The sequence below is a fragment of the Macaca fascicularis genome, chromosome 5, assembly GCF_037993035.2.
Source record: "Macaca fascicularis isolate 582-1 chromosome 5, T2T-MFA8v1.1".
NCBI lineage: Eukaryota > Metazoa > Chordata > Mammalia > Primates > Cercopithecidae > Macaca > Macaca fascicularis.
Window position 1 is genome coordinate 57,157,443 of NC_088379.1, and position 27,128 is coordinate 57,184,570.

At 41.0% G+C, this 27,128-nt stretch overlaps 1 protein-coding gene across 7 annotated transcripts in view; it reads right to left on the reverse strand.

Annotated features, from left to right (window-relative positions):
• Positions 1 to 27,128, reverse strand: part of SHROOM3 (shroom family member 3) — a 348,621-nt gene that overhangs the window by 55,112 nt on the left and 266,381 nt on the right. For 4 of the 7 annotated variants that reach the window (XM_045392457.3, XM_015450386.3, XM_015450388.3 and 1 more), the window contains one exon: positions 13,640 to 13,771. The exons of 2 other annotated variants lie outside the window; for them this stretch is intronic. In XM_045392457.3, coding sequence (XP_045248392.2) covers positions 13,640 to 13,771 — 132 coding nt within the window. Of the gene's footprint in view, positions 1 to 7,477; positions 7,651 to 13,639; positions 13,772 to 27,128 lie in introns of those variants that run through there. One more of the 7 variants, XM_065544544.1, reaches the window with a different exon arrangement.

Here is a 27,128-nt window from a genome sequence, read left to right on the forward strand (position 1 = left end):
GATGGGGTTTCACCATGTTAGCCAGGATGGTCTCGATCTCCTGACCTCGTGATCCACCTGCCTCGGCCTCCCAAACTGCTGGGATTACAGGCATGAGCCACCGCGCCCGGCCCAGAGCCTGTGCTTTTAGTTTGCAAGTAAGGAGCACTATGCAATGAGGTGGGAGAGGCAGAGGAGCGAGACAGGGAGTAAGCAAGTAAGCAAATAAAACAAGATATTCTCATATAGGTATAAGGGTTCTGAAGGAAATAAAACTGGGTAATGTGAGAGTGTAATGGAAAGTCCCCGTTTAAGTCAGAGACAGCCTCTATGAGCGAGCGACATTCAAACCAAGACCTAAATGATAAGAAATAATTAACCATGCAAAGAGCTGGGAGAAGAATATATAGCTCCAAAGGAAAAATGAATGCAAAATCCTTGAGAGGAAGAATGAGTTTGGGTTTTTAAAGAATACAACAGAGTATAGCCAGAGCCTTGTGAGTGAAGAGCAGATGGTATAAAATTCAGAACATATTGGGTCACCGAGGCTGTAGAGGCATTTTGGATACAAGCACCAGAAGCTCACGTGAATGGGTTCTGAAGTCAGCCAGAAGGCTTAGTAGTACAGTGGGACTTCAGATGACCTTGAAAGATTGGTATGCTTTGCATAAATGGAGAAAGTGACAACTATAAGTTGGAAAATAAATTCTAAGAACTGGTTGATGCTGTTCTTTAACGAACTGTTATGACAGATGTTGCATAGGCTCTTTTGGGTGCAGTGTTATAAAACTCTGCCAGTTACCCACTGGACCTGAGTCAAGTGTATAAGAATACAAAATATATTCAGACTACCAGTACCACAAAAAAAAAGTTACCATATTTCTTAAACCCCTTACTAACCCATCAACCTTTCCATCCATTATTGTTTAGTGCACAATACTATGAGACAAAGTCCATCATAACAAAGTTCTAATCGAATGCCCCCATAGCCCCCAAAAAAAACAAAATACCTCAATATATTCTGCAAATTAGGTCGATTAAATTAAAATTTCAAATATTTGAATTGTAGATCTTTATCATATTCTTATTGCACACTGTGCTTAGCTGGGGATACAGCGTTGTTTTTTTAAAATTTATTTTAGGTTCAGGGGTACATGTGCAGGTTTGTTATATAGGCAAGCTTGTGTCATGGGCTGGGGGGTGTTGTATAGATTATTTCATTACCCAGGTACTAAGCCTAGTACCCAATAGTTATTTTTTCTGATCCTCTCCCTCCTCCCAGTCCTTCCCTCAAGTAGGACCCAGTGTGTATTGTTCCCTTCTATATGTCCATGTTTTCTCATCATTTAGCTCCCACTTATGAAAACATGCAGAATTTGGTTTTCTGTTCCTGCGTTAGTTTGCTAAGGATAATAGCCTCCAGCTCCATTCATGTTCCTGCAAAAGACATGATCTCATTCTTTTTTATGGCCGTATACTATTCCATGGTGTATAGGTAGCATATTTTCTTTATCCAATCGCCATTGATGGCCCTTTAGGATGATTCCATGTCTTTGCTATCGTGAATAGTAAAGCATTGTTTTTAAGGATTCTTTTTACATGCCACTGCTGTTTTTCCCCATTTTTCCTCATCTATTTTTAAAATTATGAAATCTTTTTTTGAGACAGGGTCTCAATCTGTCACCCAAGCTGGAGTGCAGTGGCATGATCATAGCTTACTGCAGCCTTGAACTCTTGGGCTCAAACAATCCTCCCACCTCAGCCTCCTGAGTAGCTAGGACTATAGCATGTACCCCTATGCCTAGCTTATGAAACATTTTAAACATATATAAATGTATCTGGATTAATATAAATAACCATGTATGCATCATCGAAATTTATAAAATTTATAAAGTCTTCATATTTTCCCCATATTTACTTCTGGTATTCCTCCTCCACCATACCCATTTCTCTTGCCCCCACAAGCTAACCACTGTAGTTAATTTCTTAAGTATCTTTCCAGTGTTCTGTTATCCAAATACAGGCAAACACGAACATATAATCTCATTTCACTCCTTTCCCAAAAGAAACTTCATGGTGTGTTCTATCCCTTGCTTTTTGTATTCAACAATACATATTCAGCTGGGCATTGTAGCTCATGCCTGTAGTCCCAGCTACTTGAAAGTCTGAGGTGGTAGATTGCTTGAGCCCAGGAGTTTGTGATCAGCCTGGGCAAAACTGAGACCCCCTTCTCAAATAAAAGCCCCCAAACATATCGAAGATCATTCTCCATCAGTATTTACAGAGCTTCCTCATACCTTTATTTCCTTTCAGCTACCTAGTACTTCACTATATGCATATATCATATTTGTTTAACCAGACCCCTTTTGTAGACACTTTTTCATGTCTAGTCTTTTGCTATTACAAATAATGCTGCAATGAATGATCATGTCCATATAATGTTTTCTATGTATATTGAAATGTCTGCAGAAATTCTTAAAAGTAGAATTGCTGGCTTAAAGGGTAAATGCACTTGCAATTTTGATAATTACTGCTAAATTGACCCCTTTCACATTTTAAAAAGGAAATAAACTCAATATGAACAATTAAAGGTCACCATAGAAATAATTCAGGGGGAGGCTGGGCGTGGTGGCTCAGGCCTGTAATCTCAGCACTTTGGGAGGCTGAGGTGGGTGGATTACGAGGTCAGGAGTTCAAGACCAGCCTAACCAACATGGTGAAACCCCATCTCTATTAAAAATACAAAAATTGCCGGGTGTGGTGGCGCATGCCTGTAATCCCAGCTACTCAGAAGGCTGAGGCAGGAGAATCGCTTGACCCTGGGAGGCGAGGTTGCGGTAAGCCAAGATTGTGCCACTGCACTCCAGCCTGGGCAACAGAGCGAGACTCTGTCTCAAAAAAAAAAAAAAAAAAAAAGGAAAGAAAAAAAGAAAGAATTCGGAGAGAGATTATATCTTCTTTGGTATAGAATAACAGATGATGCATATTTGAACAACATCCCTTTTTAGGCATTTCCTGTTTATAGGAAAATGACAGGCCCCAAATACTACTGATAAAAACATACAGGAATGGAAAACTGGGACCAGGTCAAACAACACTGAGCTGCACTCATAACATTGTTTCATTCATAGATCCGGATGGTGTTGAGATGTTTATAATATGTTCACAGGAGACAGAAAAGGCCTCACGAAGTTTTAAGAGTTGAAACAAACAAGGATCTTTCAAAACATGAAAAAAGGTGGCCATTGTCCTTCAACACTCCATTAGCAAAGACATTATTTTTGAGAAATCCTTTAGCCCTCCACAGCATCCCTAACCCCTTGTTTCTTTTCTTTTCTTTTTTTTTTTTTTTGAGACAGAGTCTTGCTCTGTCGCCCAGGCTAGAGTGCAATGGTACGATCTTGGCTCACTGTAACCTCTCCCTCTCAAGTTCAAGCGATTCTCCTGGCTCAGCCTCCTGAGTAGCTGGGATTACAGGCACATGTCACCATGCCCAGCTAATTTTTGTATTTTTAGTAGAGACGGGGTTTCACCATGTCGGTCAGGCTGGTCTTGAACTCCTGACCTCGTGATCCACCTGCCTTGGCCTCCTAAAGTGCTGGGATTACAGGCCTGAGCCACCACACCCAGCCAACTCCTTGTTTCTATAACTACTTCCAGGCTCCTCAAGGCTATCCTTCAGACCTTTTGGATTCACAAAAAAAAAAAAAAACCTAAAAAACACTTTTCCAAGGCTTTTCATAATTGCCTTATTAATATCTGTGTCTTTAAAAAGTGGTTCAGTAGGTAGAAAGGTATGCATTAGGTAATACCATCTCATAGCAACACACAGTCCCTTCTGGAAAGAAAAGATTTTTAAATGTCACATCCTGATAATATGTCCTGGGGACTTTTGGCTTTGACGGCTGAATCACCAGTAAGTGTGAAGTCTGCTAATATGCAGACATAACGCTGTAATGCCAAAACTGGCATAAAAGATACAGCCCCTTTTCTTGTATCCTACTTTACCCCATTCCACCATGTCTGTCCCAATATCCCCTTCACTACTAGTTATCTCCTCCCCATCTTCCATTCTGAAACAGTTTTTAAAGATTAAATTTTATTGATTACTGCATGAAAACACTACTGTAAAAGAGAGGGGCTAGCAATAGGGGTGGGTGTTTTTCATTCAATTGCTGGGGGGTAATAAGTTGAAATGTTCTTTTTCCCAATATTCCCCTCTTTATATCCCCTTTGTCAGCAATGACACACACAGAGAATCAGAATATTCAACTGTCCTTCCTACATGTCAACATCTACATAAAAATCAAGCAGAATTTGATGCAAACATTGTAATATCTATGATGTGTAATAGCATTCATCTTTGTCTTTTATTAACTTACCAACTCAATTACAAAAGAATAGCACAGCATAAATAGAATAGCACAACTTCTAATTACCAATAAATAATTTCTGTTTCTCAACTCTCATTTGGAACTGGGCATTTTATTTGTTGGAGGAAGGAAGGATGGTTTCTACCAATTTCTCCAGACATCAGAGATTATGATTTTAGAATTTTCTTCCATACTGTTTCTCTGTGCCATAGTATATGTTGCTAAAACTTAGGAGAAATCACTTCCATGGTGGTGTATTATTTTCCACAGATGGGCACATGCAAACACCCCCAAGACTGTCATGGATCTCAGAGAGGCTCAGATAGCTGCAGAGGGCTAGAAATATTGTGTGTGCCCCTGAATTACTATTGCTTTTTAGGGAGAAGATGTCTGGGAGCTTTCCCAGAAGACTCCTGCTGGCAGACAAATGAGGAGCAGCTCAGCAGGGTGCAGAAAAAGGTGTAGAGCTTCTCCCCTCTATCCAGCAGATGGTGAGGCTGAGTGCCAGGAGAAGGCTACCCCTAAGCAGGAAACCTTTCTCCTTAATGAGAAATCCATAAAAGATTGCCCTTTGAGAGTTTAAAGGAGTCCAAATACCAACCAATATATTTCAAAATTAAGCTAATTTTTATACAATGCCAAAGAATAAATTAAATTGCACTTGTCAAAACAAATGAAGAAAGGGTTGTGTTTTTTGCATTTGTGTGTAGGGGGCAGAAGCCTTACCTTTTGGTGGTGATTTATTCTAAACACCACTCCATTAAACAAAAACAAATCCCTCCCAGACCTCTAACACCAAATAAACTGAATTCTCTTTTGGAGTAAGTCTGATGCCTTGTGTTATATTTTTCACTTCTCTATTTCGCCTTGTGTTATATTTTTCACTTCTCTGTTTCACTGTCTTCCTCTTCATTTAAAGGAAAAGGCAACAAGTAAGAAATTAAAGTCAATAAGAAAGGAAAAGACAGAAGGCATTAATTTTAGTTAAAAATGTTAAACAGTGCTCAAAAGAATCTATATTTTCAAATCATACTGGCAAAGAAACTTCATTGTAATAAAGTTTCCAAATGTTACTGGAACCGAAATAAAAAGAATAGTGAAGGTTTTAAGGCAAAGCAGCTGAAAATGTAAAAGACTTTAACACTTGCTCCAGCTCAATTCCTACCAACCAATATTTCCACAATAAATTTTATAATAGAGGAGAGTTTAACTACCACCGCTCACACAGAAGCTGACACTTGGGGAGAATAAAAGTCAGAAGAACATTCTCTCTTACTCACTTTCAGATGAAAGAATGCCAAATAAAACTGGAAAAACCAGCCCTGTAATATCTATATATAGATGAGCAAATTTTGTAATATAAGCAGTTCATATTGTCTTTTTTATCTTTTACATGGTGTAATAATAAAATGAATGCCTATAATAATAAAATAAATACTCAAGTCAGCTAGAGAGCTAGAACATTACCATGACTGTTGTATCCACCTGTTTTTTTCCATGTCCTATTTTAAGTAAAGGCATCTCTAGAAGCAAGCGCTGGCATTTAGCATAATTCTGGAGGAAAATTTCAAGTCAAGATTATAGATGGATAAAAGTTGAATTTGAATTACAAGAGAACATATAATGAAGTATTTAAATCTTCAATTGTGATGGAGTTAAATAATGTACAATTGGCAATCTCAAGCAATACTTCTTTTCATATATGACTATAATCTCAAAGTTGAATGAAAAGACTATACCTTTTCTTCGAAATTTAGAATATACACATAGGTTCCTTTTGTCTTCTTTTTTAAAAAAATAGACTTAAAAAAATTTTTTTAGAGCAGTTTTAGGTTCACATCAAAGCTGAGTGGAAGTTACAGAGATTTCCTTTCCCGTACTCCCACCCCACACATGCATGCTGGACACGGCGGAGGAAAGAATCTTTGTGCCTGAGGATATCTGAATAAAAAACCTCCAAAACTGAAAGGCAAGGAGGAAAAAAGACTGAGAAAATTCCAGAACAGAATATCCAAGAACTGAGAGACAACTACAAAAGGTGTAACATACACGTAATGGAAATACCAGAATGAAAAGAAAGAGAGAAAAGAAGAAAAGAAATTCTTGAGACAATAATGACTGAGAATCTCCCCAGATTACTGTCAGACACCAAACCACAGATCCAGGAAGCTCCAAGAACACAAAGCAAGATAAATACCAGAAAAACTACACCTAGGTATGTCAGTTTCAAACTACAGAAAACCAAAGATAAAGCCCAAAAGCCTGAAAGAAGCCAGATGGGAAAAACACGTCACCTATAGGGGAGCAAAGATGAGAATTACATCTGACTTCTCCTCAGAAACCATGCAAGCAAGAAGAGAGTGGAGTAAAAGATCGAAAGTGTTGAAAGGAAAAAAAAAAACAAACAAACAAACAAAAAACACCAACATAGATTCTGGATCCTGTGAAATTATTCTTCAAAAGTGATGAAAGAAGTAAAGTCTCTCAGGTAAACAAAAATTGAGGGAATTTGTTGCCAATAGACTTGCCTTGCAAGAAATATTAAAAATTATTTAGAGAAAAGGAAAAATGATATAGATCAGAAACTTAGATCTATGTAAAAAAAAAAGAAGAGCATCAGCGAAGGAATAAGTGAAGGTCAAATAAAATAAAAACTTCCCTTTCTTTATACAAATGTTGGCAATGAGAATAGAGAACTTGGCTACTAGTACATAGGTATATAACCACTCCCATAAGAAACAGCAATGATTACTCTGAAATTCCCCAGGGAAATGAGGAAGCAAAACTATGAAGTACACAGCACAAAGCACTTGTTAATTTGAATGCGATAAAAGGTCAGTCTAGATATATACATCATAAAAAATAGGGCAACTGTATTTATACATAGGAGAATGAGAATTCCCGAACAGAAATATTAATAGTACACCAAATCATGTGAGATATTCAAATAATGAGAATATTCATAACAATTTAGAGAAACTGGTTTAAACTTAACAGGCAGTTGGTTATGTTTCTTTATAAACAGATACAGCACAACATCAAAAAGACAGCTGTTAAAGCCTTGTCAGTGGAGGATCCTGCAATGAAAGATTCTGAATCACATTCTAACACAGTACTGAACTCACCTTGTGGCAAATAGAAACATCCCAGATAGCAACCCTCTGGCCAACTGGATGTCATATTCAGGCGTGGAATAAAAAGCCATTCTGCCCTGCTACTGCTGTTTCTGCTCCCCCCAGCACGGTAAAAGCCTTGCAACAACTACATGTGCCTCCAGTTGGACGGCCTGAACTGCCTTGAACTTGCCCAGCTCAGTGCAAGTGGGAGGGACTCTCCATGCCAGTCCCCTCTGTAAATTGGCCAATTAAAATTCAATTCTTGCTCTGTAAGAGGGAAGAAGAGAAGGTGACCCTTAATGACTCCCTAAGAAGAGCTGGCATCTTGGACAATAGCCTATAGCTTAGAAATGCTGGAATTCTATTTTGTGGGCAAGAGGAGGAGGGAAGCAAGGAAAATCATCTGATGATAGAATGCATCAAACTGAAATCAGGAAGTTTCCTTAAATGATCTTCTCTCCTAAACACATGCCCTCCTCCACATGCAAAAATGCACTGTCTACAAAAGCGCTAATTGCTTTAAGCCTCCCATAGTTAGGGAGTTGACTGAAGCAGTGGTTCTATAACAACATCTCACTGCATCTTCCTAAAGTGTACTGTCATGAAAACACTAAGTCAGCAGCACAGGGACAGAACTCACTGCCAAGGGATAGCACCAGCAGAACTAACCTTGCTGTTCAATTAAGAATGAATTAGAGGAGTCAGATTCTGAGCTTCTATTATCCATTCATCTTGATTTACTTTATGAAGCACATAGCATGGTGATCTGAGATCCCCATATAAGGGTAAATGCTTAATAATTACATCAGACTATTTTTATAATGACTTGCGGGGGAAGGTGAGGAAGGAATGAGAAGTTTATGGAGAAAAGCATCGGCTTGGAAAATCTTCAGTTTCAAGCTAGAACATTTTGTCTCCTTTACCGACTCATTGAGCTACCCTAGCCCAAGTCTTGATAGATTTACAGAGAAGTTTCTGCCAAGATAAGTTAGATCATAAGAATTCCTATTGACAGATAAGAGAGAATGCAGGGATCTAGGCAGGAAAGGAAGGGTGGGATTGGATCTGTGAGAATATTAAGCCCTGGACCACTAAAAGTGTCTCTCTCTGTTTAACTTGGTTGTTTCACTGGCTCCTATATATACCTGGGAAATTAGCTTCTGTCTTTTCTTTTTTCTAATAGATAAGTGAGAAGATCCTTCCTGGCTATTTTCTCCACAATGAAGGAGCTATGAATATATATACCTGTTACTCACTAGACTTGAAAATAGCTCATGAGGTGACCCCAGCACTTTCCAATTCCAAAATCAGTATAGGCCTCTGTGACATGTCACAAATTAGAACTGCTCAATGCCCACCACCAACCTCCCACTTCAACATTTGTAAGACTCCTAAAAAGATGATGGCACATCATGGTCTGCTGTCTTATGTGTAAGGACAAGGCATCACTACCTCATCCTTTTCCACATTTCCAGACAGGACTTAGACCAGAGCCAGCTCAAAAGAGCTCTCGATGGCCAAAACTAGATCCATTTGAGCAACAAAATAAATAACAGTAGTACTGAATTATAACCCACAGGATAAAATAAATATGAAAGAGTCCTTACTGACATGAAGGAATAATGAATAAATAAGTAGAGGAGAGAAACAGGCTTTATTTTTTTAAGTAGAATTCTAATTAATAAATGTAGAAAAAATGAAAGAAATAAAGAATCAAATTTAGAACATTACGGTAATAGTTGTCACAGGCAACACTGATAGATACCAAGATCAGCAAAGAAAGTTTGAGGAGAAACAGGATATTTACATAGCCTGAAAATTATCTTTCCAAGGTTATTTATTAATTACAAAGGGACAAATAGTAACTTTAAAGTGGAAAAACCTGGCCAACTTCACCATAACCAAGTAATCGAGGTTAACCATCACCAGTAATGAAACATATTGACATCATGTAACCTCGATATGAGACAGAAGAAAACAACGTAACTTCTGTGGTATTGTCAAAAGCCATAACCTCAATGTAACCAGGAGGACACATCAGACACACCCAAATAGTAAGCATTCTACAAAATAACTGGCTAGAGCTCTTCAAAAGTGTCAAGGTCATAAAAGCCAAGGAAAGACTGAGGAAATGTCACCGATCAGAGGAGACTAAGGGAACACAATGTGGGATCCTAGAACAGAAACAGGACATTCATGGGAAAGAATGGTGAGATCTGAGTAAAGTTTATAGTTTATATAAAGTTAAGTCTGTAGCTAATAGTATTACACCAGGGCTGATTTCTTAGTTTTGATATTTGTACTATGGTTATAAAGGGTGTTAACATTAGAGAAAGCTGGGTGACAGGTATACAGGAAATTTCTGTACTATTTTTACAACTTTTCTGTGAGTCTATAATGATTTCAAAACAAAAAGTAAAAAGCAAAACAAACAGGATGTAGGATCTGAGTATAACTGGATGAGAATGACTCCAATTTCCTAGGTTAGTCCCATGTCAGTAACAGTTGGATTGCAGAGAGACTTCCAGGGGACAGGAAAATTAGGAAGTACACTAACACAGGGCGTACAATTTACAGTCATGTGCCACATAATGACGTTTCAGCCAACAGTGGAGTGCACATTATGACAGTGGTTCCGTAAGATTATAATGGAGCTGAAAAATCCTGTCACCTAGTGAAGCTGTAGCCATCACGCACGTGGTTTCGATGCTGGTATAAACAAATCTACTCCACTGCTAGTCATCTAAAAGTACAGTACATATAATCATGTACAGTATATAATAGTTTATAATAAATGTGTGTTACTGGCTTATGTATTTACTATATTATACTTTCAATCATTATTTTAGTCTGTATTCCAACTTATTAAAAAAAGAAGCTAACTGTGAAATAGCCTCTGGCAGGTTCTACAGGAGGTGTTCCTGAATAAGGCAGTGTTATCCCAGGAGAGTTCAGCTCCATGCACTGCCCCTGCAGATGTTCCAGAAGGACAAGACATAAAGGTAGAAGCCAGTGGTATTGATGATCCTGCTCTGTTCGGCCTAGGCTAGGGTGTGTGTTTGTGTCTCAGTTTTTAACAAAAATGTTTAAAAGTAAAAAAAAAAAAAAAAAAAAAAAAAAAAAAAAATTCAAGGATTTTAGGATAAGGAGAGAAAAAAGAAAATATTTGTATAGCTATACAATGTGTCTGTGTTTTAAACTAAGTGTTAATACAAAAGAGTCAAATATTTTTAAAAGTTTATAAAGTTACTGTAAGCTAACATTAATTATTGAAGAAAAAATTTTGAATAAATTTGGCATAGCCTCAGTGTACAGTAAGCAGTGCAGAGTACCGGCTTTCACGTTCACTCACCATCACTCGCTGACTCACCCAGAGCAACTGCCAGTCCTGCAGGCTCCCTTCATGGTGAGTGCCCTATGTAGGTATATCCTTTTTATCTTTTATATCGTATTTCTGTCTGTTTAGACATGCAAATCCTTACCATTGTGTGACAATTGCCTACAGAATTCAGTACAGCAACATGCTGTCCAGGTTCATAGTCTAAGAGCTACACCATAGTCTAGGCTATACCATATAGCCCAGGTGTGTAGGTCACACCATCTAGGTTTGTGTAAGCACACTCTAGTATGTTCAGCAACAATAAAATTACCTAATGACACATTGCACAGAATGTATCCCTGTCATTAGGCAATACATGACTGTATTTGTGGAGATATGACATATACGTGTAAAATTCTTAGTGTATGAAGAGTAAAAATTCCAGCCAAGAGCAGGAGTGATGTCTGTAACATCTAGGTCATGACTTTTTACAAAGGAAATTGCTTGTTGCTTATGTTCTCCATACAAACATGGCACCATTGGCCAGCTGTGACCACACTGATGAGAACAACCCCAGCTTGTTATAAAGATGATTTCTTTATGTTTAAAATACTAAGTATATTAAGTAGGTATACATTTGTTTGTTCCACTTAACTTTCAGGGATTGTTTTATAAAATATTTTAATTGTTTCTAGCTCAAACCCAGGTCTATGTGATTCTATTGCTGATATTCTTAACCCCCAGTCAGTTTCTGTGATTCCTGCCTTCCCTGTCCTAATGCCCTACAGATATCCCCAAGTGCCTTCATATCAGAAACTCCGCAGTCACTCTTTAGTTTTTCTCTCCCTTATCCTACTCTCGTCTGCTATTTATTCTGCCTCCCTAGATTTATCTTAAATCTATCTCATCTCTTGTCCCATCACCATCGATTTAGTTCAGGTCTTGATCATTTTCCTTCCAGGCTGGAGCAGAAACTCCCTAACTACTATTTTCTGGCCTTGAGGACTTTGGCACTGACATTATATTAGCCTATCGGGCCCTGTGGACACCTCCTTGTTAAAGAGAAAATTTTGATTCTCTATTTTAAAGATCCTAGGAGGCTAAAGGAAACAGTGATAACCTTGGAGTTTCTGCTTCTTAGGATGTCTCTGGGAGCAGCCTTGCTGGCTGGATCTCTTGAGTCAGAGGTCTTGGCAAATCTCACCCTATTCTTGGCCTGACTCTCAGACACCAGCCAGTTGGCCTCCCTAGACCTTCGGTATGTTTAAACTTCTTTTAAATCTTTTTTTTTTTTTTTTCAAATATAATCTAACAAAGAACCTTAAACACCCCAATACAAGTGTTGTTTTATTATATAAAATTAAGAAATTCTTTTATGTATATTTGTGTATTACTGAACATAGTCTAAATATACAAATCTGGATTTGTATAAATCCAAATTATAATGTTTGTTTGAAGCTCTGTCTCTCAGGCTAGAGGGCAGTGACTCAATCATGGCTCACTAGCCTCGACCTCCTGGGTTCAAGTGATCTCCCACCTTAGCCTCCAGAGTACTTGGGACCACAGGTGTGTGCTACTATGCCCAGCTAATTTTTATATTTTTTGTAGAGACAGGGTTTTGCCATTTTGCCCAGGCTGGTCTTGAATCTCTGGGCTTATAGTCATGAGCCACTGAGCCCAGCCTACTTATTTATAATGCAAGTCGATATGTCTATGTGAAAGAACTTCCTAAACTGAAACCAGGATAACTGGTTACTATGATAACATTTGTTGCACTCATGACATAGTAGGCACAGCCCTAGTGCTTGACATGTATCGGCTCTTTCAGTCCTTTCAGCATCCCTAGGAAGCAGATCAGTTATTAAACTTATTTTACAGTTGGAAGTAGAGAGAGCTTCTATAACATGCCTGAGGGTTTATGGTAAGTGACAGAATCTAGGCTTGAATTTTAGGTAGTCTGACACTGCACAAGCCCCATCTTACTCCCCATATTATACTGCCTTTCATGATATCACACAGACTTCTGTGATAATCATGAGAATGATGAGGATAATTATATCCACACAGCATTATACCACCACCTAACATCTATTTTTTGTTCTCTCTGAGTGGGCTTTGTGCTGAGTGCTTTGAATACCGTATCTTGTTGAATCCTATAGTTATCCTACGAAGTAGGCACTGTTGTGCTGATGCTGAGGCAATAGTGTAGTGGCTGCATTTGAATCCACTGCCTCCTAGCTGAATGCTATTCTATAAGTGCAAACTTCACAGGGCTGGTGTGAGAATTTAATAAGATAGCCCATGCGAAGCCAGGACACCTAGCACACGGGAAGCACTCAGGTTCATTCACTCTCAAAATCTGACCCACATGGGTAAGTAGCTACAAATCTTTGTTAGGCTTACATTGGAATCTTGGGACATTCCTCCGAGAAGTTTTAAATGTAGATCAGTTCAAAGATGAATTAGTCTTGCTGTACAAGTTGGCACACTGATCATTTCTAAAGTGTAAAACATCAGCGTATCACTTTTAATGTTTTAAATTGTAGTTTTAAAAATAATTATAAATGTATTTTTGAAGTGATATTTGAATCAGACTATTCTGGGGACCCTGGGATGACCTCCCAGGAACTTTACAGTTCTTTAGAACCTTGTGCGTAAACTACCATTAATAAGATCAGTATCCTTCTAAACTCTGAGCTTCTATCTCGCCTCCTTGTTCTGCCTCTTACCTCTGTCTCTCAACAGCCTGTACCCTGACCATCCTTGCCCCCAGCTGCTCTCCCAGCAGCTGAGTGGCTTTTCGGACCGAGTTCTTTTTCTGAAATGCCAGCACTGACCTCCATGCCTCTTACCTGTGCTTCAGCCGAAGTTTAACCCCTCCTGACCACGCTGCTTTCCTGTGCTGGGGGCCAGAGGAGAGGTGTTCTGGGCTGATGAAGTTAGGGGCACTAGTATCTGCATGGCCTGGGTCTGCACACACATCTCTGTCAAAAATAGGAAAATAAGAAGCTGAGCATGATGGTGTTCATGGACAAGAGCACAAATGAATCTTGAAAACCAAAACAGCACATGAAAATGAACCCTTGGAGCCAGAGCAAAGCAGCACAGCTAAGTGCAGGGTTCTAAGCCTGCACCTAACAAAGTTCTCTGCCCTATGAAGGCGAATCCACTACTGAGTGTCGAATCTTCCTTTTTTATCTATGTTCCTGTGAAGCAATAAAGCATATTTCCCAATCTCAGAAAACTCAGATTTTCTAAGCAAAAAGGCAGAAAGTTATATTAACTGTTATAAAGACAAACTCCCCCGTAATTTGGTTTTGGTAATAAGGGAAAAACTGGATTCACTGAAGAAAATTGTCAAATGAGGTGGTTTGAAACCAAGCCTCTGCCACCTCGCTTCTCAAGTTCACTTTAAGGAGCGGGATCTCCAAGTGTAACAGGCCTTGCTCTGTTCAGTGGGTGGCAGCTCAGAAGCACATGCCAACTCTTGGGCTTGAGCTATTTCAGATTGTTTAGATTCCACTGCACTGGGAGGCAAGCCTTTTGTGTGTCCATTTAGATCCACCCTCCCACCCCCAGCCCCTAACACATTCCCATAACTCTCTTCCTCCATACTCCCAGGGAGTCAGAGAAAAATTTTAAGCCCTACATGGCCAATGTGTTCCGCCATGGGAACAGACACATTTCTTCTCCTTAGGACAGTGACAGGTCATGCATTTCTAAGCATCCTGACTGTACTCTTGATGTCTCATCACACTGTCCCCTGCATCAGGCTTTGAAGTTTTGTCATCATCTCTGTTTGTGGGGAACCAGTGGTTTATTTTCAATTTCTGTCTGCAAGGATTTTTCTAAGCCTCTGAGATCCGACTGGTGGGCCCATAAACAGGAATCTGGAGAAGGTACAAATGAGGCCGTGCCTCCTCTGCACAGGCCCTGGCTGAGAGGGGATGGGATTACTGAACAGCTGTTAAGAATAAGCCCCGTCCATCTGGCCTTCTATTTCCTGGAACACAGAACAGAAGTGAAAGAGCTTTCTTTCCTAAATCCTAAGGCAAATGAAAGGATTTCTTTTTATTCTGCAGCATGGGGGAGATGGCCAGGAGGCCAATAGGGAGTTTCCATTTCTAAGCTCAAGTTTTCACGTTTACCTTCGTTATATCTAAGCACCACCACCTCCTTCTGTACATTACTTTTCTCACCGAATTTAGGATTCTTGGCTTTGGATATATTCGATACAGTGCTAGACTTGAAGTTTGAAAACTGGCTGAGGTTAAGTCAATAATGAACTGAATACATTGGTCAAGTAAATTCTGAGTCTCAGGCTCGTCATCCATTGTAAAGTGAAACCAAGAGGCAGTGTACCACGGTTAGGAGCATGGCTCTGGAGTCTGCGTCCTGGCTCTACCCACTGAGCAGCTCTGTGACTGTCTTCTCTGTGCCTGTTCTGTCATCTATATAATGCATGCATAGGAACAATCAGTGACTAGAAAGTAGATTGAAAGATACCTCACCATCCAATACCTGACAGTAAAGATTACATGAGTGTAAACAGCACCCTCCAAGACCACCCACTGGTACAACCAGCAGAGGGACTTTTCCATTCCAGGACCCATTTAGACCCTAACTTTGTTTGCTGGGGGAAAACAATCAAGACCAGGCCTGAGCTTTCATAAAACCTTTGTAGTATTTAATAACTTCCTCATTTTTTGACTCCATCTTTTTTTTTTTTTTTTTGCACAATGTCTTGGGCACCAGAGACTGAGCTCTTTTCTCTTTCCTTTCCACTTCTCCTTCCTGGGAGATGCCTAGAGACAGAAGTCTAGAAGTGGTGGCTGTCACAGTGAAGGGCTGGCAGGAAGAGCAGGCAGACCAGAAAGAGAAGGAAGCATGAGGAACATAAAATCATTCCATCGATTTAAGCATTTTCAATGCATGATTCCTTTCTACCCTAGAAAAGCAGAGACCAGTACCCCAGCACTGCCCCCAAAACCATGTTGTCCTACTACTTGTCACCTCTAAAGGACCAGTGGAAATTAGCAATTGGGTGTGAGAATCCTGAAACCCATTTTGATTGTTGTTAATCCCAACCCCCAGGCTAATCTTTGCCCCTCCTAATCTTCTGCCCTCCTGCCCTGGATGGGTTGGCTCTGGATGCCAGAAAAAGCCTGGGCACCTGGGTGAGCTGTCTGGATGCACCACACAAACAAGAAATCAGGTTGGAGAGAGTAAGTGCTAGAATCACCAGCACACCAAGCACACCTTTCCTCCCTTCAACTCTTTCTGGAATAATTTGGGCAACAAACACACATTTTAAAAATTCATATATTCAGGCCAGGCGTGGTAGCTCATGCCTGTAATCCCAGCACTTTGGGAGGCCGAGGTAGGTGGATCACGAGGTCAGGAGATTGAGACCATCCTGGCTAACATGGTGACACCCCATCTCTACTAAAAATACAAAAAATTAGTCGGGCGTGGTGGCATGCACCTGTGGTCCCAGCTACTCAGGAGGCTGAGGCAGGAGAATGGCGTGAACCCAGGAGGCGGAGCTTCCAGTGAGCCAGATTGCGCCACTGCACTCCAGCCTGGGAGACAGAGCGAGAGTCCATCTCAACAACAACAACAAAATTCATGTATTCAAAAAACAAAACAAAACAAAACAAAAAACCCATAGTGAACCTAGGTAGAAAATAGTCCTGGCATGAGTGTTGGGAAGCCTGTCATCCCAGAAACCAGGGCCCTGGAATTGTTCCTTTGCCCTTCCTTCCTTCTGCCTTACCTGTACATTGTACACCTTACTTGTACATTGAACTCCTGCTGTCTCTAGAATGCACATTTTCTTACCCACCTCAGGTTACTACATTAACAGCCTCAAAACAGACTGCCATAGACAAAGTCTGCAATGTGCTCTGACCTCATCAGGCAGTGGTGCCCCACTGGTGCTCCAATGGTCATACATGACTCAGGCAGATTATTCCAAGTGTTTCTTTAAAATAAAAAATTTTTAAAAATGTGCTTTCCCATGTGCCAGATATTCCCATAACTTTTTTTTTATGAAGGAAAGAATGAATGAAGGTTTAAGTCCCATTTTACAGATTGACAACCTGAGATACAGAGAAGTTATGTAAATTTGCTCAAACCACACACGGAATCATGTTCCTTTGGGACTGTCAACCACTCAGTCTCCTTCCTTTCAGTTTAGCAGGTTTTAAAAATGTTCAATTTATGCCACAAATTGTGTAGGCTTTAGAATTACTAACCCAGATTTGGTAGGGCATGGTGATGGTAGAATCATTAACTAAACATATTACCAAATGAGGTCATTTTTACTTAAAAGATACTAAAAGGTACAATGTCTCACTTAAAGATAACCAACGATACATTGTAGAAGCCTGGAAATCAATGAATCCAGTTCAAGTGAAAGATACTGGGACAAACTATATGCTCTCCAGGCCTATGGGGCTACTTCCAGGTCCCTAAAGGTACCATCCTGTCCTGGCTTATCCACACTCATCCTTCAGGTTTCAATTTCGACATCATTTCCTCTACCCAGAGGAACTGTGGAAGTCGGGCTGAGGTGGCCCCTTGTGTGCTAGCAGTACAGCACACTGGCTATCGATGTGCACCTCAAAATGCAATTCACACTGGCTGCTAGTTGCCAGCTTGCTGGTCTCTCTCTTCCACAGGTCAACAAAGATAAACCGGCTCAGCTTAGTGTCCAGCACAGAGAGTTGCTCAACAAATATTTGTTGAATGACTAAAGTACAGATGACCCTTGAACAACAGGAGTTTGAACTACATGGGTCCTCTTATATGCAGATTTTTTTTTCAAACAACTGTATCCACCTCTCCCATCTTCCCTTCCACCTCTTCTTCCATCTCTGCCACCCAAGACAGCAAGACCAACCCATCCTCTCACTCCTCCTCAGCCTACTCAACATGAAGACAGTGAGAATGAAGACCTTTGTGATGATCCATTTTTGATTAATGAATAAATGTATTTTCTCTTCCTTATGATTTTCTTAGTATAATAACATTCTTTTCGGCTGGGCACAGTGGCTCATGCTGTAATCCCAGCACTTTGGGAGGCCAAGGAAGGTGGATCACGAGTTCAAGAGATCGAGACCAGCCTGGTCAACATGGTGAAACCCCATCTCTACTAAAGATACAAAAATTAGCTGGGTGTGGTGGTACATGCCTGTAATCCCAGCTACTTGGGAGGCTAAGGTAGGAGAATCACTTGAACCTGGGAGGCGGAGGTTGCAGTGAGCTGAGATGGCGCTATTGCACTCCAGCCTGGCAACAGAGGGAGACTCCATCTCAAAAATAAACTACAAAAAACAAAACAAAACAAAAAATTCTTTTCTCTAGCATACTTTGTTGAAAGAATATAGTACATAATGCATATGACATACAAAATATGTTAATCAACACACAAAATATGTTAATCAACTCTAAGGCTTCCAGTCAACAGTAGGCTATTGGTAGTTAGGTTTTAGGGTAGTCAAGAGTTGTAAATGGATTTTTTACTCTAGGGGGTCAGCATCCCCAACCCCCGTGTTGTTCAAGGGTCAACTGTACTGCTAAATGTGCCACAGATCTGCAGCCTTTCTTCCCTCCTATCTCCTTTTAACTCACAAGTTAACTTGTTGGCAAAACTAACAAGACATTTCTTGGAGTTGTTTTATGTTTATGTTTCTTGCTGTTCTCCAGTATCTGTATCTCAATATTATGAGTGATGAGCTAGGAATCAAAGCTGACCTGAGAAAGTTTAGCAGAGGCTAAAAAAACTATACTGCAGTATGATCTTTCTTCTTCCAGACAGTTAAACAAGAAAGCCAGGCCAGCCACCCACATATTTCTTCTACTTCCCATGATGAGGACATTCATATTTGCTCCGCCTGCCACCCAGTATTCATAACTCCAGAATATATACTGACTGCTTTCTTATTTGCTTTTTGTTTCATTTCATTTTTGAGACAGGGTCTTGCTCTGTCACCCAGGCTGGAGTGCAGTGGCACAATCTTGGCTCGACCTCCCAGGCTCAAGTGATCCTCCCACCTCAGCCTCCCAAGTATCTGGGATCACAGGCATGCACCACCATGTCAGGCTGATTTTTAATGGTTGTTTTTTTTTTTTTTTTTTTGGTAGAGACAGAGTCTCACTACATTGCCTGAGCTGGTCTTAAACTCCTGAGGTCAAGTGATCCACCCACTTTGGCCTCCCAAAGTGTTGGGATTATAGGCATGAGTCACCATGCCCAACCTATTTGGTATTTTAATAGTACCCATTAACTGCTTTCTGAACTGAGTTTCAGCCAATACAAGAAGAAAGGATTCCAGATCATTCAGTTCCTTAGGGCTCTCTTGAACACTGTACTAATTAGGGAAGGCTGGGGAAACTGGAGTAAAAGACAAGGAACTGAGCCAGCAGTCATGGTCTCTCCAGGTCCCTTTGCTTCCTGGTTTCTATTGAGTTTGCATTTTTCTATTTTATCCTTAAAGCGGAGGGTGAGATGGAGGAATCATGTCTCCTTGGCACGGGCTGTTACAACCTTAGGGAAGTGCTTGGTTTTGTCTGTTAGAATCAGCCATTTCCTCCTTTTTTGTTATGTTCCATCCAGGAGGGAATGCTTCCTCACTGGCCACCCACTTCCACTTCTGTCTCCTCCAATCCAGTGTCTACCCAGCAGCCAGTACCACCTTTCAAAAAGTGTAAATGGATGATGTCATTCCCTGATGAAATCCTGTAGCTTCCCTATGCATTTTGGATAAAATCCAGGTTCCCCTACTTGGCCTGCGAGGTCTCAGCTGACGTGGCTCCTGCCCCTCCTTCAACCCTTCCCCTTACTGCATCCTGACCTCACTGGCCTTCCTTAGGTTCCCCAAACTTGCCAAGCTCTTTGCTTTTTGCACATGCTGTTCTCTAAGCCTGGAATATTCTTCCCAATTCATTACTTGGCTGACCACTCCTTAGTTTCTGCTCCCAACTGGAATATCACCTCCTCAGAGACTGCCTTATCTAATGCAAATACTCTTTCCTGGCACCCGATCTTTCCCTTTACTGCACTTATAACCACATGAAATTGTTCACTTGTGCATTGTCTGCTTCATCGTTCATAAGCTCAGCCAGGTCAGGGTCCACCTCTGGCTTTTCTTCAGCCTTGTTTTTTGACACTTCTACACACCCAAGGCCTAGCACAGTGAGTGGCTCATGGTAGGCACACAATGCATATTTGCTGAATGAATCATAGGAAACTGTAAAGGAAATAATTGTAATGCATCCGAAACAAAGTTCTATGTCATTAAATCCTTAAGGGCATTAAACTGTTCATAATATCCATTTTGGGAAATGTGGGATCTTCTTTTCTTCCAGTTACTTTCTAGATCAGTCTCTGAGTTGATTTCTTCCTGAAAATAGAATCTGGCCCTAACTTTTGATCCTTCTCATTAGTGGCAGGCTTTCTTGGGGCAGACAAGAAAAGCTGGGAGTTGGGAGACTGTGGCCGAGCCCCTTCGACAAACAGCTGGTATGGCTCAGTGCAATTTTGTTGCCTTATGTTTGGAGGCAATCAGAATGCTTTTTGTGATTAAGTAGACAGGATGCATTTATACAGGGCTAAGTTTGTCCTCAGAATCCTTTAGAGAAATTCCTTTTGATTTATGCTGGGTGTGTACACTCATTTATGTGGCAATTTGTCTTACTTAAAGCCATGTTCTTGGTTTTCAAGTTTTTCTTCTACTCTGTGTCCTTCATCCATGAATTGAGCCTTACTATTGGATCTCTATCCTGTCATCCCCCTTCTCTTGGGTTCACAGGTCTCTAATGTCATAGTTGTAGGTTTCTCAGCACTTTTTCTCTTGAGTCTCCAGGAGGCTGAAGGCTGAAAAGACCTTAGATTAGAGGCTTTTTCAGTGTCTGACGATTTTAAGAAGTGATGCCCTCAGGCACAGATTTCTGTTCTTAGCCAAACATAGGTGCTCTTCATTTTCTGATGACTGACCATTGATCAGCCATTTCACAGACATTTCTCAATGAATTGCCCTTTCTTTTAAAGGCCCCCTTGTTCCTGTTACTGACCTTTTGTAACCTACACATTTAAGTCTTAACCTTCTGGGTCTTGTCCTTTCATTACTCATCTTTTTTTGCTTTTTAAGTCATTATTTACCATCTAGGAAGCTCCCTCTGCATGCCCTCAGGCCTGTATCCTATCTAGTGTTTTAGTCATAGGCATGACATTCATTTGTACTTAAAGCCTCCTCCTGTCTTTCTGCTTACCTACCCTGGTCCGCAGCTGGTTTTATTACAGGAGGGCCATACATAACCCTTCAGCTCTGCAGAGATGCACTTTGTATGTCTCAAACCTCTGTCCATTTGTACCTCCTGCTCTGGCTGCTGCTTTTTTTCACTTGATTTCCCCCTGAAACTTGCCAAACAAATCCAGGTGTTCAATATACCCCAGTAACATTCAGCATGTTTTTTACTCTTTCTGAAACCGTAAGCTTGATTATCTCTAGATCTTAGCCAATGACCTCTATGTCAACCTTGCAGAAAGACGAGGAAAGGGTGGATAGGAGAAAAAGCCAAATGACCTGCCAAATCTTTTAACCTACCTAATAAATATTAATCTGCTTCAGTTTACTGCTGACATCAGTCTCTCTACCCATGGAGCCCTTTGACACAGCTAGTAGCCCAGGACAAGTGCATAAGAAAACCAAGGGCTCTCACAAGGGCTTTACAGCTGAACAGATGATATCTTCATGGAAGCGGTGTGCCCCTAGCTACAAGCACGCAGAGCCTAGATCTTAAGACAACTCCGACAAGCAGCAGGCTGTGTAATGTATATGGATGATGTGGATTCCGGAGCCAGCAGCTTGGGGTGCTGTTCTGGCTCTGTCACCTAGAAAGGTGTTTGACTTTGAGCAGGTCCCTTAACCTCTTGTGCCTGTTTCCTTCTCTATAAAATAAGAATACTAATAGCACCTTCATCAAAGGGTAGATGTGAGGCTTGAATGAATTAATATGTATAAAGCAATCAGAACAGTGCCTGGCAGTAATTATTACATTTTTACCCGTAGAACTGAAACTTACATTTACTGGGCACATGGTATGTACCAGATTATTCGTGCTTTAAAAACACTAATTCAGTTAATCTTCTTTTCATTTGAGGCAATATTCATCTTTATTTTACAGAAGAAAAGAAAAATTAAATTAAAAAGTAGAAAGAGCTATGGCTAAAGGCCTCACCCTCTCCACTACCTACCCCATTAGATTCCTTTTAGGATTACTGGGTTTTATATACTTTGATAGGCATCAACCACATATCAAACCATGTATGCCTGTCATTTTTCCACATCACTCTTTTGTTATTCATATGAGATAAAATATATGCATAAAAACAAAACACCAGCAAGTATTCCACAATGTTCCTACTGGGTGACAGGATTATGGGTACTATTTTTCTTCTCTTTTTTTCTACGTCTTGCAAATTGTTTACAATTAATGTTTATTATTTTAATTATCAGAAAAAGTAAAATGAGACTTATTTTTTCTTAATAGAATGAGTCTAAGAGTCTAAATTTTCTACATTTTTAAAGGAAAATCCTCTCTAGGAAATGGAGGTGCCTATCCTGAGAGGTTATCTGGGCAGTAGAAAGACTTCACACTAGTTGATGAAGGGGATTACTTTGGGAGCTCCAATAACTGCTGAAAATAGTCAGTGGAGGAAGAAGCAGGGTTTCTGTGAAACTAGTATCAGTAGAGAGAGATAAATACCTCCTGAAAAAATTCAGTCTAGGCCTTTCTTTCCCTATCCTCTATCATTAGCCTACAGTGACAGATGAGTGTTCCCAGAGAACCATGCAAATCTCTGCAGCGAACCATTATTCATTACTTTAATACCAGATTATAGCTTATAAAGCACTTTCCCAAACATTATTTCATTTGGCCCTCAATAATCCTAAAAGGCAAGTAAAGCAAGTATTATTTATCCCCATTTAACAGATGCAGAGACAGCCTCATAGAGGGACAGTTATTCGCTCAAGGTCAGGACTTGTAAGCTACACGATTGGCACAGCAGGGTCCCATACTCTAATTTTTATGCTTTCTTGTTCCATACTGCCTTTGGATTCTGTGATCCTAAAAGTCCATTGACACAGTAGCAAACATTTAATACCAAATGCCTCCTTAAAGGGAAAGCTTCAGAAGAAGAAAGTAGACTTACTGAAATTCAGATGAGAACCTTCTCTCAAGTCCAACTGTCCCTAGATCTAGAGAAATGATGAAGTCCCTACCCCTGACATCCAGATGGCATTCCTGCCCTAAGAACTTTCAAGCACCAGTCACACTGCTGAAATGATGCAGGATATATTAAGATAGATATTTCAGGGCCAGGCGCAGTGGCTCACGCCTCTAATCCCAGCACTTTGGGAGGCTGAGGGAGGCAGATCACTTGAGATTAGGAGTTTGAGACCAGCCTGGTCAATGTGGTGAAACACCATCTCTATTAAAAATACAAAAACTAGCTGGGTATGGTGGCTTACACCTGTAATCCCAGCTACTCAGGAGGCTGAGGCAAGAGAATCACTTGAACCCAGGAGGTGGAGGAAGGTTGCAACAAGCTAAGATCGTGCCACTGCACTCCAGCCTGGGTGACAGAGTGAGACCCTGTCTTGGAAAAAAAAAAAAAAAAGATATTTCATGGTGAAACCCAGAGCCTATACCCAGCCCAATCATCCATTCATTCAAACAACTATTACGAAGGGCTAACCACAGGCCACACATCAGACTAGGCATTGGACTTGTGGCAAAACAGACACGATCCCTCCCTCTGTGGAATTATAAATTAATGGGAAGAAAGGCAAAATTAACGGAGTAAATATATACATCCAAACCATAAGTGCTGGGAAAAGAGACCATGAGAGCAGCCCACAATCAGCATGCCTCCCTTTCCTTGTCATTCACTTTCACACAGTCTGTGTAGACGCTTGCTTCCCCAGTTGCATGCCCCAGGGAGGGCAGGTGTCCAAGCATCAGTCCTCAAAGTTGCAATTACCTTATGGAGTGCTCTGAGCCAGGCTGGGGCCAAACTGTTACCTGCACAGCTTCCTACCATCCTTACAGCCAACCTTGAAGGCAGGTGACTTTCTGCTATTAGTCCCTACTTCATACATGAGGAAAGAGACTCAAAGAAGTGCAGAAAGTTTGTCCAAATGCTGGTGAAAAAAGAATTTGAATCCAGATCTGGCGGATGACAAAGTCTATGCTCTTAACTATGATGTAATAGTCTTAATCTTATTTGGGATTCTCCTTTCCTCCTTGGCCCCATATGGTTCTCTTCCTTGGATGATGCCCAATAAGTATTTGTTTAATAAAAATATGCCGAGTGGACATGAGGCCAGCTTCCTGGTGGGTTCCCTGCAGTATCTCTCCTGTCTCATTGGAATGGGAATCACTGTCTTCCCAGAGTACAGCTCTGTTGCTGATATTCTGCTTGGACTACATCAGTGTGAATATAACTCAGCCAATGCTCAGACCCTCAGCTAAAGCCACAAACTTGGGCTAACATCCTGCCTCAGGGGAGTCTCATGAAAGGGTAAAGTTGGGGTCACATAGAACACATCCCAGTCAAAATACCTCTGACATGCCTCTCCTAGACTATGCTGCATGGTGCAGTACCATTAATCATCTCCAGAAAAGCACTTTGGAAAGCAGCTACTTGTGGAGAGGAGCAAGAAAGAGAACATGCAACAAGCATGGTGGAAGTAAAGCAGGAAAGTCGATTTGGTAATCCTTCTTCCCTGTTCCCACAAAATGTCAGAGAAAGGAGCACAGACGGTCAAGTAGATACTCTAAAAGGCCATATATACACGCACTGTTATAGCAGGAAGCATTTCTGGACGTGCAGCCAGGACACCTGTACTAGGCCCTCTCTGTATTGCTATGAGCAAGTCATTTTCATGTCCTGGGCTCCTATTTTCTCATGTGTAAAATGAGGAGGTTGGTACAGATGAGCCTGGGGGTCCCTTTACCTTCAACCGTTGATGAACCAAAGGTAAAAAGCAGGGGGAGGGCATACACGGCAAATCCCAAGTGAGAAAACATGATCTGCATACCTACATCAACAAGGGATGAGCATGTTCTACGTGCAGGCTCCGAGTTGGAATCAGCGTAGAATAAAAGACAGCTTCTGACCTCCAGTCTTGTTGGGGAGGCAAATACAGGATTTGTAGCTGGATCAACCTGGGTTCTAATCTGACCTCTGCCAGTTCCTGGCCACTATTCTCTCTGAACCGCAGGACCTCATCTGTGAAAAGGGGGCAAAGTATTATCTACCTTGTGGCTTAACAACCACTACAAGACAGGTGCTATCGCCGGGCACAGTGGCTCACGCCTGTAATCCCAGCACTTTGGGAGGCCAAGGCGGGCGGATCATGAGGTCAGGAGATCGAGACCACCCTGGCTAACACGGTGAAACCCCGTCTCTACTAAAAATACAAAAAATTAGCCGGGCGTGGTGGCGGGCGCCTGTAGTCCCAGCTACTTGGGAGGCTGAGGCAGGAGAATGGCGTGAACCCGGGAGGCGGAGCTTGCAGTGAGCCGAGATTGAGCCACTGCACTCCAGTCTGGGTGACAGAGCAAGACTCCGTCCCCCCCCCCCAAAAAAAAAAAAAAAAAAAAAACAAGACAGGTGCTATCGTTGTTCAGTCAACGCGGTCTACATAAGGGAGATGGATGTGGAAAGTCACCATGGGGAGGGTGACAGGATGGTGGTGTCTTGATAGGTTAATTCCTTAAAAAGGGCAACTACAAACTGTCCAAAACCTTTGGGGAGGAATATAAATATTTAAATACAAAGTGGAGGGGTTTTTTTTTGCAGCTAAGAACAGGAAATACAGGGCATTACCTGAGTTCCTTGGGAACAGATATAGAGGACCCAGTGATTGGTGTGAAAGAAAGGGTTCCTCAAGGTCAAGGATGACAGAATTAACCTAAAAGAGCTGCCTAGAGGCTGCCTCTCACCAGCAGGAGTGGCAGGCACTAGGCAGGGATGGCTGTTGGTGAATGCATCTTCAAGGCTGTCTTTAAAACAGAATGAGTTTGGTCCCAGCTTTTTTCAGCCCGAGTCCTTCCTACTTCAGGCTCTGGGGTAAGAGACCCCTTCCCTTGTGTAAGTGAGTGAGGTAAAGGGACTCTGGCTCAGGAAGGTCCCTGGGGATCCCAATGTAGTCTGTAGGATCCAGGGTCCTGTCTCCCATCTATATGTAAATAAGTTGCTCCAGCTCTAGACCTGCCTAAAGGAGTGAACATTAAAAATGTAAATGGGGATTGTCATTCATTGGGGAAAAATGGGTCCCTTGCTAAATTTGGCATCAGCTGAGGAATCTTAGCAAAAATGAACTCACTGCCTTGTTTGTGAGGGAGGCCTAATCCTTACTTTGCCCAAGAGGATTATTGGGTCTTAGAAAGAAGCTCACATGCACTTTTTTTTAAGCTCGTGCCAAATGCATTTGTGTCCATAATATCCAAGATTCGTTCTGCTTTTTAGGGTATATAATAGACATTCCATGCTATTTAAATGCCTCCGAATATCAAACCTAAATGTTTCCAACCTTTGCTATCACCCAAAGGGGGACTCAGCTTTTCCCAGCGGTTATTTTATATTCTTTAGGTGCACAATTTACATGGACATCAAGGTACCAAACTGCAGCCCATTTGTGGAAAAGTAATGGTTTACAGCTTACCGTAGACCTTTTCAAGGTGTTTGTGACTGTAGTTCCATGGGCTGATTTTCTACTTATCCCTTCGTTTTTCCTTTCTCTTAGTTACTATAGGGTAGGTCATAAACACTTGAATTCTTTTGTTCCTCATTCTGTGTGTTCCTGCTCACCCCAGCACTTTCCTGTGCTCTCCAAGGGAATTCTGGACCCACTGACATATACACCACAAAGTAGGACTGATAAAATCTATGTCCTCAGTTTAGCATGACATTCTCAAAACATTTAAAAACATTACAGTTGGCACCTGTGCTGGCTGTACAACATACGAAGTATTTTTACATAACAAATTTAATCTTTACAGCAACCTCATGAAGTGCTGTCCTCATTTCACAGAAAAAGAAACTGAAGCAAATGTAACTTAAATAACCTGCTCAAGATCACAAAGGAAGTGGTAAAGCTTGGACCCAAACTATTATAGGCTCAGAGTGTGCCCTTAACTGCCTTCTCCCACAATCGCATCACTTAAGTGCTTAGTTAGATACCTACAGGGCTGAAAGATCTCTGAAAACAGATTTGCCTTGTCCCAAGAAGAGCATAACAATTCTTCCAGTATTGAATTCCTCAG